Source organism: Ischnura elegans, chromosome 5 (assembly GCF_921293095.1).
Source record: "Ischnura elegans chromosome 5, ioIscEleg1.1, whole genome shotgun sequence".
Lineage (NCBI taxonomy): Eukaryota > Metazoa > Arthropoda > Insecta > Odonata > Coenagrionidae > Ischnura > Ischnura elegans.
The window spans coordinates 104,741,097-104,759,132 of NC_060250.1; the positions used below are offsets into that span (position 1 = coordinate 104,741,097).

General features: G+C 39.2%; 1 protein-coding gene across 3 annotated transcripts in view; it reads right to left on the bottom strand.

The window, feature by feature from the left end:
• LOC124159369 (telomerase-binding protein EST1A) overlaps positions 1 to 18,036 on the bottom strand; it is a 162,864-nt gene that overhangs the window by 63,191 nt on the left and 81,637 nt on the right. For all 3 annotated transcript variants that reach the window (XM_046535138.1, XM_046535139.1, XM_046535137.1), the window contains exons 14-18: positions 4,992 to 5,356; positions 4,151 to 4,224; positions 3,604 to 3,805; positions 3,105 to 3,293; positions 1,861 to 2,088 (exon numbers count right to left, since the gene is read on the bottom strand). In XM_046535138.1, coding sequence (XP_046391094.1) covers positions 1,861 to 2,088; positions 3,105 to 3,293; positions 3,604 to 3,805; positions 4,151 to 4,224; positions 4,992 to 5,356 — 1,058 coding nt within the window. The remainder of the gene's footprint in view (positions 1 to 1,860; positions 2,089 to 3,104; positions 3,294 to 3,603; positions 3,806 to 4,150; positions 4,225 to 4,991; positions 5,357 to 18,036) is intronic.

The window sequence follows — 18,036 nt, forward strand, 5'->3', positions numbered from 1 at the left end:
CAGGCAGGCAAGGTAACCTCCAGGCAAAGATATAAAAATGTCCATTCTTCACTACATATCCATCAGGGAGAAACAAAAAGCAAAGAAAACCATCATGGTATCAAATCATTACATAACGCCTAGGTTTGAAATAGGTCTTAAAATGTCATGAATGACATTTTCCAAAGGGGAGATAATTGATGAGTTTAGACAAAGCAAACCAAATTTCTTTTTCAAATGCCTTTCAATGGCATTCCCCAACAACAACGTAGCAAAAGTAAGCAATGTACAGACATAATGCTTGACAGTCTACTTTATATGGTCGTATATATTTTTATAAAGCCGTATGAATAGTGCCAAAATTGGAGGAAAAAATCTGGAATTGGTCATGCAAATATACTTAAGATAGAGGTAATATCTAAAGGCTGCAATTTTAAGATATTCATACATTGAAGGAAGTATCTTCATTCCCTGACTATTCCTCAACTTGAAAGTAATCTAAAAGATGAGATCGATTTTTAATTCGAATTGTGATTACTTTTATTTTCACATTAACTTTACCTAAAATTGTTTACAAGCCTACTAAAAAGCATTGGACATTAAATGAAATTTTGACTGTTATATGCATCAACATTTGTAAATAAATTGGTAACAAACATATATCCTTGAAAAATATTTACAATCCTATACAGACACCAAACAAATACTTAGTCCTCTATTGTGTCAGCCCTCATTTTAGAATAAAACCTTGCCACACATGAAAAATTTATCATTAGTAAATGCGAGGTATGATTCAAGGGGAATGTACTCAAACAAGGGAAAACATCTCATTCAAGCAAGACAGAATCCATACAATGGGCAACAACTGATGAAGAAAATGCATGAGCCACAGAACAAGCCAAATCTTAAGCGCTGCTTAAATGTCTCCTTTTGAACTACAGATGCACGATGCTTAATCACTGGGAATAAAAAGAATGGCCACAGTTCCCTGAAAACAAATCGACTGGTAAAATGATTTGACCACAATCCTACCTAACACCTTGTGGAAGGTTACACGGGATTTCCACCGGGTCAGGTTCTCCAACTCCATCTCGGCCGACGTTTCGATGGGCGAGATGGAGTTGGAGAACCTGACCCGCTGGAAATCCCGTGTAATCTTCCACAATTCTATACGCCGGGAAAGCCTACGATCATTCTTCTACCTAACACCTCCTAATTGCCAAGCATATGCCAAATAATTATACAACTAACACATCTTCCTCAAAGCAACATTTATGGAGTACCCTGTGGTACATAAGTCATTTATGTTATGCTTAGCAAGCCACGGTTAAACTATATTTTGCCATTTGTCAAGACGGACACAGATAGTTTCCAAACTGCTATATTGACCGTGAAAATTCCACAGAAATCATTCGCCTTGACTGGGATTTGAACCAAGATCCACTGATTTCCAGCGGAGAGCTTTAGCTAGTTAAGCTACCAAGGCATCATTCCCCTTCGTGGAAATTTGTGGGCTATGCCAGACAAGATGGTCCTGGTATACTTAAATTGTGATACTGACATTTATTCTTGGTGAGAGTAAGCCATAAATGGCCAATTTGAACTCCCTGAGCCTAAATATTGTCCAAATGTCAATGAAAGTGAGATCACTAAAACTTCCAATAGCGACAGTAGGGAATAGAAGTCAAAGAGCACTAGAATCTTTCAGCAATGAGTTCTCTTTCCCTTATAACTGCACCTCATAACCTTCATGAAAAGGTGTAGATCAGAGAGAACATGCTACATAATCTTCTACCACTTAAACGCCTCCAATGAAAGCTTTGGTGAAAAAAAACAAGAAAATGGGTACAATTACAGATAAAATGAGAGACAAAAACTCACCATTGTCCGCTGCCTACTCTTCTCCTGTGTCATCTGCCTCTTCTGAAGCTCCTCCCTTCGACTGAGTAGAATTCTGATCTCGTCCTCATCATCATCAGAATCCACTTCAGCCCAGTCAGTCTTTCTTCTCACAGGTGTCCCTTCTTCCCTCCTCTTCTCAGCTGCCATCCCCTCATCCTCGTCATCCTCATCTTCTTCACTGAAGCTCTCCAACACATCCTGATCATTCTGAAATCAAGACATCAAGCTTGAAACAACACACTTCACCTCCTCCATAAGAGCAAACTTCACCGACAAATGGAGGGAATATACATATATAAGCTATGATAGCACACTGATAGATTTAAAGATGAATAGGGTATTACAAGTATACCTGGAACAAAGTATTCACAAATAAGATCAACCAATTCAGTCGTGATTCACTGGAAGTTCGACATATTGAAATGAAAAGTAGTTGCACTTTTCCACAAGTATTTAATGCGTACAATGTGTTTTGGCTCACAGAGACATCATCAAGTATAACACCAGATAATGGCTCTTTTACCAGAAGATGGCTCTGTGAGCCGAAATGCATCGTATGCATTAAATACTTGTGAAAAAGTGCAAATACCTTTGAATTCAATAAGTATTTACAATTAATTTTGCCAAAGATTTGATGAAAAGCTTTATATGGGGTAAAATATAAAATGAGTATTAGCTATTAATAATATTTCTTTTTATGAGTTAGTACTAATAGCCAAATAATACTTTTCAGCCCTTCTGCATGCTACATTTTTTAATCAAAATGGATTTTCTGTGATAGACACCTGACTAGCTTTAAAACTCAAATAAGACATGAATACAAAGTGACACAGATGAATGAATGGGCACTACTTAGACTTCATAGGTACAAAAACTTTGGAAAATCAGAAGTTTCCACAGTGAAATTTAACTTCCACCACGACAGTACCAGCAGGATAACTAGTTGGATTGAAATAACATCAACACTCCAGCTTTAACCTCACCATTAATAAAGAAGTTATTTATTTTTACAGATTTCTATGTTTTAGCTTACAAAATGACAACCCATTTGATCTAACTGTTCACAAATTCAGCAGCTAGCTTCTCTGAGGTCAACACAATTCCCACAGATAAAATCTTTCTTCCATAGAAAAAGGAAGAAAATAAACAAGATAACCTCTTCCAGCTAAGAGCTATTGATTATCATGGATGCTTTTCTTTAATTAAGTACTACGCAAACTCACCTGAGAGGAAAGGGCATGGGTTGGAGATGGTGCAGATGATGTTGGACAGGATGAGACCACAGACACATATTCAGACTCTCCTCTTTCTCCAACAACATGAAGCTTGAGTACAGGAGGATCGAGGCCACATAGGAATTCAGTCCCAAAAAACAACAATTTTTGTATCCTCAAACACACCTGAGCCTGCTCCTACAAGTAAAGAAAAGAAAGTCAAGCTTCAGAAATGTAGATCATCCAGAAGAATCCTCCAGAACCAGCTTAAAGGAACCTACATAAATATCATGCATTTAAAACAATTCATCCAAAAATCTCAAACTAGTGACAAAATATTACTTCCTCAAAATTCTTTAAGAAATAATTGATTAGAATTAACGTCATTTAAACCTTCACCCAACATCATTTCACAATAGTAAGATGCATCAAGTAAATATCATAGAAGCATTTTTTGAACCTGCTCCTTAATTGACATTTTGAGGAGTAGAAAAAAAAAGCCACAAACCATATCGGAGTCTGTAGGTACATATCCAGGCTCCTGATAATTCGCCATAAGAGGAGTAAACCCTGCCAAAGCCGAGTCTTCTGGCAACCTCACTGCCTCAAGACCCTCTCCAGGAACTTCCAAAATCTCAGTACAGCCATGTTGTAGCCGCCCAAGTAAACTCACAAGTTCAGCAAGGCGACTCCACGCATCACCACTAGGCCTACAGGAAATGATTACACCAAATGTTAAAATTCGGCATATGCCATATCACATGAAGATTCTTTACTATAACATTAATAAGTCACACTAAAAAATAGCATATAGTAAGCCATAAAATAACAGTCATCTTATAAGTTTCTTTAGAATATGCATTAACTCATCTGAGAGAAACATGTTCCATCACTTAATTTGTAAAATATGACAATAAAAACTGAAGAATGAGCTTCACATTATTCACAGGTCAACAACAAAATTAGTAAGAGGAATAGCAAAAGGATTAGGCTATTTAGGTTCCTCATGGCCTTCAATCAATCAATTAATAAAGAAAAAACATCCTGAAACTCACCCTATTGAATAATCCGCACAGGATGGTGGGGGATTCCACACAGCGCTATGGCAGAGTAGCCAGTCACACCACACCTTGAGAGAGATGCAAAAATTCTCATTGAAATATTGAACAAAAGTCATATCACAAAAGGTTAGAGAAAATTAAAAAATATTTTGCACCAAGCAAAAATTTAAAGTGACTGCTATTATTTACAAAGATAAAAGGCAGGGAAATTAACACTACTGACCACACCTTGAAGCGTGGACAAGAAAATTCAAACCTATGTGTGTGTCTTCAAGGACTGACATAAAAATGAAAATAAAAGTGGTATTTACCACAGAAGTATTTACTACATGATGACAAAGTTGAACTGGCACTGAGAAGGAAATGCAACTCACAACAGAGCTCTATAATTTAAACTTCCTCTAGAAAAGAGCAAGCCATTAAGCTATGTATATTAAGCTATTTATTTCAGCTATTAAGCTATTAATCTTGTTATTAAGCTATAATGTAATCGCTTTTACTTCCACTAGCAACTCCAAAGAGTGTTTGAACAGATACGCTCTTATATTTCTAGAAAAAGATCATTACTGCATCATTACTAGTCATCAAATGTACTGCCTGTTCATTAAAATTTTATAAATGCAAAATTTACTCAAGTTCCAAACATAAAGAGTGAGTTCTAACAGTTTTCAGAGCACAAATTTTGAAATGCACCCATGTCCTAGCATAACTAGGTGTTGCCAGGAAAGTAACAACACATACTCCTATAAAAATTTTGAAGCAAATATTCCCATTTCAAACACTCAATGAGTTTTGACAGTAATTCCCAAACTCAATAGGCAACAACAATCCTTACCTTGATTGCACGAAGTAGGGTTTGAATGTCTTCATTGCCACTCAAAAGCTGAATGGCAGGTGTGGGTTGGGGGGAGGGGTCTGGTGTTGGCTCAGTAGATGAAGACACCGAAGATGTTGAAGTGGCAAGAGATGTGCCTCTGGCTGAGTCGGAAGGGGCTGAGGAAGAGGAGGTAGGCGAGGGAGGCTGAATAGGTGTGGACTCAAACTGAGATGAGTTGTAGAGGTCTTTCAGCAAAGCAACACAGCGCTCAAGTAGGAGGTTGAACATTTGAAGGGACACGACCAGCGCGCTCTCCTGTACAGCCGACCGATAGACACCTTCCGCTCCACCACTGACCGAGCTACCACACTCTGAGTCACGTTCTAGAAAGACAAAAGAATTAATTATGATTAAATCACTTCAAATATTTATCATTTTATAGTTACATGTAACATTTAAAAATCATATCAAGGAGTTTACATTAGATTTAATAGAGCTAAAGAATCATTCATTCACCAGAGCATTGATTATCATTTTCTTGATTAACTCCTTACTGTCAGCTGATCAATAAATCGGCACTCATTCAATCACTGTTACAGGTTGATTTGTTGGCCCAGCATTTTAAAATAATAATATAAAAATTATTTTTTCCATTATTATAATGGAATCCTAGATGCACTGGAAAAATTGTCCAGTATAAGAAAAAACTAAAATATCATGAATCCTGCTAACTTCCTGAAAACAGCCTAGGTATTCTTTGCAGGTCCCATTTTAAATAGGTTCTTTTCTACCCCTCCAACTTACAATTAGTAAAAAAAAAACTTACTACTAAATGTAATTGGTACAAAGTTGACAGAAATAATGACACAGAAACATCTGGTACAAAAATACAAATGATGTCTATTTTGATATTCAGTTTTACGTTAACATCTTTTAGCATGAATCATCAGTCCTATGAAGTACTTTTTTTTTAAATTGCCATGTTAAAATCAGATATTTTTAAAATTAATGAATCACAAAAATTATAGGTATGGTACAGTAATAATTAAAATGCATGTATGCCAATGCAAATCCGACACGCCACTGTAAAGACAACTAAGCATAAATCACAAATCCCAAAAGATACTCTCCAAAAATCTTTGCATGTAACCGTTCATAACTCAAGTAACTTGAAATCATGTTAACAGCACAAAGTAAGGCATCGAGAGAAGTGTTACAACTGCATGCACACAAATTATTTTTGCATGAAGAAGCTAAGAACAAATATACCAAATGCAAGTGGAAGAAATCAACACCAACTGAAAGAGATGCATGGAGCCAGCAAAATTTGAACTGAAATGAAGAATAATGAACATTTTCCTTCTCTGAACACGAGTCTCACAATGAAGATACAAACTTTGGAAAACCTCATTTGAATAATAATCATGTGAAACTGACTGCAGATGGGTACATTAACCCCTCAAGGTAGGTTAAATATAAGTTTACCAGAATCTCTTCCAGGGAATTACGACCATTAATAATAAATATTTAGAAAAAAAAAACAAAACAAAAATAACAGCCTCCTCAATTACCAGCAAAAGTGCACATAATTCCCTATAAAATTAATCATGGACTAAATTTGAGATATCTCTGCCTAATAAGGAAGTGTCAATCACAAGGAAGGAATCTGAAATCTCACTCAAATGAGAGCAATTGGCTGTCTACATTAGCAGCTCATCCCTTTCCAAGCCCTCATTGTGATAGAGATAGATTCTCCCATGACAACCTTCCCCAGCGAGAGGCAGCAGCGATGAGATAGTGAGCAGGTACGTCAAAAGGGAGAGATGAATGCTATCTCCGCGGAGAGAAGACCCCGGGGGTGGGAGAGGGAGGCGAGCCGTGACCAGTGCGAACGCCGAAGGGGGAAGAGATGAGGATTGGATAATGACGGCGACGGGTTGAAGGCGAACCCTCCCCATTGTCAAAAGTGGCGGCTCGCATTGCCCACACTGGCGGTGACCGGCGGGGGGCGCTCAGAATAACCGCGCTCCTCGCGAATCGAATCATAGAAAAGGGATGGAAATTAAAGAGGCAGGCAATGAAAACGCGAGAACGAGAGAGAGAGGGCTTCCGCCGGGACATGCAAGAAGTCCTGTCGGCGCGCGGAATAATGAAGAAAATACGAAAACGGGATGAAGGAAAAGGGATTGGGCAGACAAGAAAGAGCTCGGTCGATTGGGCGACCGAATGTGTGTATGAGCCCGGAGACCCCGCGGGGGGGAAGGGGAGGAACCCCGGACTGTCCGACCCACCGAACGAAAACCCCCTCGGGCTGCGGAAAGGGAAGATGCGGGGAGAAGAGGGACCGGAATGCCGGGGCGAAAACTCCTGCGCGGCGGCGGCGGCGGGTGGACAAGGAAGGAGGGAGGTGCACGCGTCTTTGGCCGACGCGGAGGAGTCGACGACCCTCCCGGAAGACCCGGCAGGTAGGAGGGGGTTTGGGGAGGGCACGGTGGCGCCTTCCGACGGCGGCGCCAAGGAGGAGACCGCGTGGAATGGTACGCACGCAGAGGGCGGACTGGAACGGGGGAGAACGCACTCGGCAGTCTCGACCCGAGAGGCGGTGGAAGTTCCACCCCCGAGGAGCCGCAAGATGAGTGCGCGAGTATGCACTCAGCTCCCACATCCAGTACAGACGAGTTCCCTCCACATACTGTTGCCGTTTTTAGCACTGCTATCCGACTTTTACCATCCTTACAAAATCCAAACCAGCTGTGGGGGCGAAGGGAAATTTTAATGACCGAAGACAGATAAGTCACTTTGAGGGGGGCGGTTCACTCGAATACAGGAATGCATTTCGTGGGTTTTATAAGGAGGAAGTAAACTTAAGATTATCTCCCAAATATTTCGGGTGAGGGGTCTGAACTTGACCGCCTTGACCTGAGACTTTAGGGCAGTACATATTAGTCTCGCTCAACAATTTTACTTTACTCTCGATTTTGACAAAGATATACCCGTATTTTCTGTTTTACGATCCATCCCCTACTTTTCGACCTATGCGTGATGGACAATAGATTCCCTTAACCGTTTCATAGATAAGTTGATGACACCTCTAACCAAAGCCGATAGTTTTGCCGCTTCTGTGATACTCCACGTACTTGCGCATGGGCCTCGAAAAGCTCGCTACTTCTCATTCTTATGAGCGATTCCATCTCTACATGAAAGGTTCTCCCTGAACGAGTAAATGCACCAGAATTCTAATGACGTCACCAACTCGTGATAAATGGGGGCAACTTTCGCGTTTCATTATTTTCAACTTACGAGAGGATGGCTGAATGAGGAAGATTTATTTCTCGTCGTAACTATCTTTCACTTCCAACTACCGAATTATTTCAATGAATTACGATTTCGGTTTCGAAGAAACGAGCCCATTACTCTAATTGTTTTTTATATTTTTAAATCCTGCTGATAGATATTTAGGAAGACGACGGCCATCACCCTGATATCATAATTAAGAGATTCAATAAAATGTCAAAAAAATAAATTCTCCCTTATTTCATCAAATTGTTGGCACTAGGTGAGCAAAAAAAAATTTGCACACCTTGTGCCAACAACGGGTGAAATACCCTGTACATCAGTAACGTGAGCCTTAATAAACTAAAAACATAATAATTCGCATGCAACATCAATATATGAAAATAAAAAAATCTTGAACATTATTGGACAAAAATGTCAAAATAAACTGTTGATCAGCACCAAACTAGACGCAACATTACCACGATAGATTCATTTAGTTTAGTTATTAATTTATTTGCTTCACTACAAACAGTATACCATTGGACTCGCACGGCAGCATAATGAAGGGAGGTTATTGAAGGGGATCAAGCGGAGAGTTTAACGATCGGTAGTTATATAGTGAGGCCACGATTTCACACAATTATGCTACCAGGCACAGCCGGTCACATTTAATTCAGAAAACTAGGGAAAATACTAATATTAACGTCGGAATATTCATCAAGAGCATATTGCGTCAAAAACCCAGTTTATCTCGGAAGCATCATAATAGATGGGAATTTGATACGCTTTAAGCTCCATTGAAGAGCATGCGTCTCTTTTGCAGCTCCTCACGCAGAAGGCACTCGTTTAAGTTAAAATATAGCATAAGAAAGGTGGAATTCACACATTAGAAGGCACAACACACATGCATCGAATCGAAGATACAAAAATGTGATAAAAAAGACTGACAGAGCACCTCATGTACACTCTTACTAGTTCTGACATTTTCATTATGAAAGGCTATTTTAACGCCATCCAATTCCCCTTCAAATCCCACCCCAGATACTATGCTATCACGTTTAGATGGAGCATAATTGCATTTTAACAACGGCCTACCCTACCGTGTTGGCACTAACTTGTCGCTTAAAAAAAAGACGTCTCCCTGAACTCAATAGCCATTATTTGATAACGCCCGCGGGAGTGGGAGTCAAAAGAAATGGCGCGTAAAAACACGAATCTGGTCACGAAATTACTCCCCTGCCCAGAGAAAACCAGCTTTTACCAAACTTACGGAAGTACCTCGCACTTAGAGCTTTCCTAATAGCAAGAAGGAATGCCTTTACTTTAAAGACGGCATCCCCAGACGTAAACATAAGGTTGTACGTGCGAATAATCGCCATCCCCAAAATGAAGAGGATTAAAAACTGACTTTTCCGACCGATTTCCGTGGCGGAGGAGATTCCTCTTCAAGAAGAGATATTCCTCACTGAGCGTTTCGAAAAGGGAATTGAAGACTTTCCTTTCAAGAGCTTAAAAATATTTTAGCAAGGCCGAAAAGAAGCGCCGAGACGATGCCATTAAACTTCGATGATGCCCGCGGAATCGTTACGCGAGGACCACTGGGCAAACACTCGCAAACTTCACTGGTAATGCAGCCAAATTTAACACCTAAAGTTAACGCTCATGCCAATTTCATTAGCGACTTAATTTTTTACTATAAATTACAATGCCATAGTGAAAACAGAATTAAGAACCCCACTACTAAAACGCCATGAACACGCCCAGCGAGAACTAACTCATTCGTTTACAATAGGAGCCATCCGACTATTACTTTAAAACTACGCTCATGGCAACAAAGGATTCCTATTTAATGTAGTACTTGTCAATGGGAGTAAAAAATAGCACAATGCTTTTTTTTAAGTAGGCGCATTTCCATTTTAGATTTCCTTTGGAGTTGTCAATAACGTAATTTCCCGTCGCTTTCCCTGCAATAGTTTTAAAAAGTGGGCATTAATGTCTTATGAAGGTGTAAGTATTACGGAAATGCACTGAATTTCAGGACTAAGACATTTAAGCATAAAACTATATAAATAGAGAGGCTCACAGATTGCCACGCCGAAAACCTTTTAATTATGGTCCAATATTTTCGTTCTGAAAATAATTAATGATAATCTAGGTATATCATAGCTTCCAAAAGTGTATTCCTTGAATGTACCAATAGATTGATCTCTTTTCCCAAGACGTAAGCTGGAGTTTCACAAGACATATACAAGCAGACTAAAAAAGAAATCTTAATGTAATTGAATTTGGTGTAGAAACCCTAATTTTCTTACTGCAGCTCATTTCGGAAGAAGCATTAATGAAAATGCTTTTTCTAAAGACTAGCTTACATAGACTAAAATTCAGGACTTCAGCATAAAACTGATAAAATAAAGATGTTGACAGATTACCACGCTGGAAACCTAATTAATTTGGCGCGTTATTTTCTAGCTTCCGTTCTAAAATTAAACATTAACTAATATGAACTTCGCACAGACTAAAATTCACAAGATATGACGAGGAAACTAGACGTGGATTTTATCTAGCAACGGAACTTCATGATATCCCTCAAATATTACACAGTTTTAGTCCAAAACATGAACTATCTAAAAACAGCTTTTCCATAAAAGCGAAGCGAATCATAACTGAAACACGACTCGGATGCGGGATGCGTACAGGAGACTCACCGATGTTTAGTGAAGGCATTACAAAGATGTATGGGTGAGTTTAGGCATTACGACAGCCTGCTACTCAGCGTTACTTACCTAGGCCATAAATATATGTCTGCCGGCACTGAATCTACCAAACATGATGGCATGCGAATGCATAGCCATTTTCACATGAGGAAGAGTAATATTACAAAAGAAGGTCATTAATAAGGTAAAAAAGATATGAATTCGAGTAGAAAAACAATCCTATAATCTTCTCGCAAAGAATGATCCAACTACAGCTGAAGGCTATAATAACAGGTTGGTATGCCATTATTTTCAACTTTTCACGGGCAGTTAAACAAGCAAACATGCTCTAACTTAGCTGCGCTATATCATCGTCACCTGTAATCCCCAGGGTTTTATTAGACCTTAATAATATGAAGCAGTAACATTTTTGGTCACGCGATAATGAACACTGGCAGAACATGACGAGCATTCTACTAAAATTATCCAACGCTTCAACGATTTCACGCCTTGCGAGGTAACAACTTTCACCAATTTAGGGACGCCATTAATGTATATATCCATGAATTACTGACGTAACTTCATTTTTTCAATAGAAAAAAGGCAACATGAGCTATATTCCACTTTTAACTAAGATTCATCTGGACCAGTATTTAATTATGCAAGTTAAAAAATGAGCTAACACATTCAAGTCCCTCTAGTTATTCCCTCAAAATTAAAACTAGCCGCCAAGAGTGTAGGTGCGTCCCATGTTAGAGATTTTATGAATATTTTACTAATTCGCTAGATACAAGGGAAAATAAAAAAATTAAGATGACAAAATTTCAATCTACCACGTTTTTTCGGAACATCAAGCCTGACGGGCACAACACAAGTAGTTTCTCTTCAACTTCAAGTTTTTTCCCCCCATAAAAGTTAGCGTATTATGAAAAATATCTCACCGAGACAAGACCATTTAGGGATTCTAACAGGATTGTATTCTGGCACTGGTAATTCATCGATAACCTTTTTATTAGCAGAGAAATTTGAAATTATATTTCAGGAAAATTTTCATTAGTAAAAATAAAAAGATTCGAAGGATACAATATTGCAAGTATGCTTTGCTTATTGTAACAATAATTAAAATTTTTGTAAAAAATTAAAAGCAGCTTGAGAAAATGTGACTCGAAACCTTGCCTTAATGCTTAATGTCCCAATTAAAAAAAGTGAAAATTCACACTAGAACAGTCTATTGTCCCACTGTTTAAGAGCAAATGGGAATGCATAATTTACCTAATTTTTCTTATTTCGTTTCTTAACTACTTATTCTTTCCAAACTCACAGCATGAAAACAATTCTTCCATTGGCGGAGCATAGTTGGTGTGAGAAAAAATGAATCTTACGTACTGACCTGGATTATTTCTACATTCGGATACAATGACAGCTTCATTTGCTTGCTGATTTTGAAAATATATTTTTTCGAGTCATTATACTAGTCATGAATTATGAGCGAGGAGTGGAAATTGATGGTGCCCGAGTTCACTATGGCAGGCCAAGTATGTAACAGCTGAGTATGAAGAATGCGTAAAAAAAAACTCACCTAACATCGTTACACCAATCAGATACCTGAAACACTTCCATCTACGATTACCGTGAGCAAGGAGTGCATCGTTCGGAGCAGATAACCAAAAACATTTCAAGGTCTTGTCACTTTTTTTCACGTTCGACGCAGCGTTCCACATTGGATTCTCCGATTTGATAGACGTCGCGTACTCGACCATCAATCCAGAGGAGACGGGAATATCGAAGACGAACGACCGTTCTAAAGCGTGTTAAAACACTTTCACGCCCACGGGAGTGACGGATGAGGTATAACCCCTGAGTATCTCAGCTCCTCAGCGTGGATGGTCCAATCGACAGGCCCAATTTGAAGGGAAGGTCCCGCATGACCCTTAAAAAGGGGAGGGGCATCTTTATATTGAAGTCTGCTCAAGGGCTAATGTCAAATGAAACGGGTCGAGCACAAATACCCTCAATGTAAGAAGAACAACGAGCGTTATGAATAAGTATCGACTTTCCATTGGATGACTGAGCGAGGAAAAGAAATATTACATTTGAAGATCTACGTCTCATATTTTCACCGATCTAAGTTTCAACATGAGTCGACATCCCAATATTTTCTAGAGAATGAGATTTAACAACCTAGCCGGGGTCGGTCATAATGATGAAATAGTAGAGAATAATGACCGTATTTACAGGACTTTATTTCGAGTTATTTCTCCGCGGTTGAGACTGAGATTTTAAATCGTATACATAAAATTATACAAATTGAACTCATAAATCAAACCATAAACACTAAATAATAAATAAGTAAATTATGTAAAATAAAATCCCCTAAAATTTACACTAACCGCACACCGTATCGAAAGACGATACGGACGAACAAATAATGGCAACAAATCGCTCAGGAGATGGGAACGTGAGAATAAACTGGAATTTATGCCGCCAAAATCACAAGTTAAACGCACGAAAATATTCAGAATATCTACCATTCTTCTGGAATATCAATGGAAAGCCGCATACAAACGAATGTATCTTGACAGAAGAAAAAAAGAGCGGCTACACCAAAGGCGAAGTGTTTGAGCTAAGAGGGGTCTGGTATGTGCGTCAGCATAATGGAATCAGGCGTACATCCGATCCGCCTTCCCTCTTTTTCTGCCAGCATCCACGACATGCGGTAGTCTCGTGCGTGTTTCCGCCGCGAGTCATTATTCATAGTGGCTCCCGCGAAACTCCCAGCGGAGTACGACGCGGAGCGACGTATGACCGATGAAAATGAGAAACATTAGCTTCATTAGGGCAAAAAATCTAGCAAAAAACGATTCGAAGAAAAAACTGCGATAAAATAATAAAGGGAACCAAGTGCATTAAAGTGCACAATTTTCCCGCGTTTCCACGCGCAATAGAATAATAAATCCATACCAGATGTACGACGAGAAAAAAATGGCAACGATTACGAACGATGAAGAACAACGACCTTGACTACGATGCCGAAAAAAAAGTGCTGGAAGGATTTCGTAGCGAGGTTCAGTTGGCATTGCATTAGCTTGAAAAAAACATTGAGAGATTTCAAGATAAGTTACTCTTCACTGTTCTTCTGGAGGTAAAGCATCCGCCGTTAAACGAACCTATTTAATACACCTATACAAAAAACGATCTCCAACCACTGAGTTGAAACAATGAAAATATTTTTCCCAAATATTATTAATTGGAACAAGACCACGACCGTAAATTACAGAAAGAATATGCAATGAGCTTCCGCATTACATTTTCACCAAGAGCAAGGACCTCCATTACAGAGCAGACATTTATAGCATTCAAGGATTAAAAAAAAACAGCTATAACATCCCACATACAGTTATCTCTATTATCTAACATCAAATATAGACATATGTACATAGAAGATAATGAAGATGAGGAGCAAATTGGTTTCAGAAGAGAAAAGAGTACCAGAGAAGCCATTACATTGCTGAGGACAACTGGTGAAAGATACTGGGAAAGAGGAAAAGGTATAAGCTTATGCTTTATGTATTTGGAAGAAGCATTTAACAGGATAAAATGTGATAAGATAATTGATATTTTTAAAACATAGAAAGCAGACTGGAAGGATAGGAGGCTGATAAGGGAAATGCACACGACCAAGACGGTGACTATTAAAGTTAATGAAAAATAAATTGATAAAGGGTATTGGGTCAGGCTGGGTTCCCACTCTAACTACATTATAAAATTCACGGTTTTTTCAAGTTTTCACGGTATAAATGTCATCAAATTCACGGTTTGTAGATAAGACATTTTAGGCAGAAATATCGATCACGTAAAAGTCATCGGCCGCACGTTAAATAAAAATGTAACAAACGCAACAGATGCCTTGAATGCAAACGCAGCAATGAAAGTGCTATATCTTATGACGTCACCTGTAGTTAGCAAAATTCAGGTCCGGCTAAAGGGTGTGAGTGGGAAAATGGAGAGAGCAGGGTGGCAGGGAAGTGAAGAAGTGCCTGATTTTCTGCCAGGGTTAATGTCTTCCAATCGCAGGCTTAAGGTCAATGTGCTGTCATGGAACACGGACCAATTAATAATTGCGCTTCGAATACACGAGTGCAGAAAAACGCGTGGACAGTATCTACATGTGACTCGGCCTTGAAGCATGATCGAAGCATCGATTTTTCTTTTAATCTGTCTATCGTAGTTCTACAATCAAGTTTGAGAGTTTTCTAAGGTTTTTTTTTTTTTCGAAACGAAATTCACGGCTATTTCCAGGTTTTTTCACGGCAGACGGAATTCACGGCTTCTTCACGGTTTTGAGGTTTTCAAGGTTGAGAGAGAACCCTGGTCGGGTATATTTTAAGAGGGAAGGGGATTTTAAATACAACAGTACAGGGAACAGTGAAAGGAGAAAGGAGAAGAAGTATGAAGATGATTGACGAAATGAGGATAAAAAGAAGAAGGTATAAGGAAACCAAGGAGGAGGCATGGGACAGGAGGTGGTGTTTGGGACCAGCCAGAGGGCAGAAAACCAGTTGGTAATGATATACAGCTATTCCAAAATTTTAAAATTCGAAAATCTAAAATTGATCGTTGTAGTTCGATTGAGTTGAACACGAAATACGACCTAACCCTGTGAGAAGAACGACGAGCTTGAAAGGGAGTATGTTTCACTTCCAAAGCAACTTGAATGAGAAAATCATTTATTTCCCACGCCACTCAAAATACTCCATAGTCTACGAGAGTTTATAAATACCACGAATCAGGTTTAATTAACTACATGCCATACACATAACATTTACATGGGTATCCAACTAAAGTTACGGCAGACTACACATTCCCAAACCGCATCCATCAAGTAAATGCTAATGCCACCATCTTTTATTGCTTACTACGCCACCCAATATAAGACATAAAACAACGCTTTACTTAAACCAAAAATAGAAAAAATTAAGCTAAGGAAGAAGTATTCATGAAATCAATGAATGAGACAGCGTTAATTCTTTTCCGACACGAGAATGCGTGTCTTTCTTCCAATAAGATTTCCCACATAAATTACCTCAATGATAGAAATAATATACATCAACAGGACGAATACGCTTCGGAGTAACAACAAATATATCTTTAGGATAAACACAGTTGACTGATAGCATGTGCGTTTTTCTTCCAATGGCGCGCAATCAGCTACGGTGAGGAAATGATTGGACTCATACGTCGTTTTTCTACGCCAATAAAACGGAAAAATAAGCGTGGTTTTTCCATTTATTTAAATATAAAAAAGAAAATATTTTCCTCCCCTGTAGAGAAGTGCATAGGAGAGGGCCTATGTTCGGCGAACGGATAAGAAGAATGGGGAAAAAACAGGCACACTGATATCGCCGACATGTGACGGCAACCCGCACGACTCCGGAGCTATGGGGTGGGGCATGGCTAGCGGGGCACCAACCGTCGACCGGCCAGCTGAGAATTACTCGGAATTTGACGGATAGTGAACGGGGGCGGGTCCGATCGCGACCGCCATCTCCAACCAGCTACAGAGCCTCTCGTGCAACGGAGGGCATGCTATGGCATCTCTGGATGCCGTCATCGCGCAAATACACACTCGCGGAGCCTGCCCGCGAGAAATGGTAATAGGGGCCTAAGAGTGGACGCTGCAAAGCGGATTACAGGCTGCAGATTACTCTAACGTGCTCCATGCGTGCACATTCGCGTCAGAAAATTACGAGATGACGTGCGGCCCATTTATGCTTATCCACGAGGGCACGTAGTTATGAAGGCATGATTCACACTATGACTCATCACTTGATCAGTCACGTAATAACAGGGATATATAATTAAGTACCTCTAGTACCCAATGCGTGGAAAAATGTTTCCATATGAAAACTTAAACATGATTTCCACGAAAATACACGAGTGCAAACGACAAAGAATTAAGTCTATGATATCATCTTGTTTATCATCTACCATTCACACGTGAAACAAGTTTACAACAGCAATCGATGCCGGGAAGAGCATGCTATTCTTTAAAATGGTAGGCATTCAATTCCTATGTTACACTCTAAGAATGATTACATAACAGCCACGATAAATACCTTCAACATATTCTTCACTGAGCCATAATCACGAAAATAGCGTTTTTTTAACGTAGCCATAGTTTTTAAATTTCCCGAAAGGGTAATTAATTCTTATTATTTTCATCGATAAAGAAATAATTACGAGGAAAAAATGATAATATTAACTATTAATTACACTAAATTTGATTACAACTTCATGTTGGGCAAGTAGCGGGAGCAATACAACGGCAGCAAAGGGCAATAAAACGCTGAGTTCAACCCGAATTTCTGTCTCTCACTCAGAAAATTGGAAACCACTACAACAAAATAAAAGCTATGCAACAAACTAAATGCAAATTGGAGTCCCCAGAAAGTCAAATTCCTTCTCCTCGAAAAACGGATGTCGTTCGATAAATGTCTTTTCAAATATCTATAACAGTGAAACAAAGGGGTTATCCTGTCACTCGCCCATGCATTTCCAAAATAAATCTTGGCGACACTAACAATGAGTCGAATTTGTATCTACCATGTATCTGATATCGCTCCCAAGACATGCCCTAAATTATATGCTGATATACTACTAAACAATTATTACAATATGGACATCTAAACATCGTAATTAGCACACGCTTGGTGCAACAAATTGAATTATGAAATGCGAAGTTAGAGAAAACATCCGGGGGAATGAAATCACCGTTACCCTTCAGGTAGTTGAAAAGATTACCGTGAGGTTGATTTAGCGATCATTACTTTCAATTTAGCAATCCAACTGGAAATAAACTAATCACGCAGGAAAGAGATTCAGGGCGATATTCACACCACCGATTACATTATCATCAGCTTCAGCAGAGGCGTGCACCAAGCATATAGGCTGGGCCCCTTATCTACAAACCCCTTTTATCTACGACGGTCTGGCAAAAGAACGCAAGGTATTAGTCTCCGTAATGCCTCCGCGCAAAACGATACACAACAGCCTCACCGTGGCAGGCCGCTATCGCGCGTGGATTTCGCCGCAGA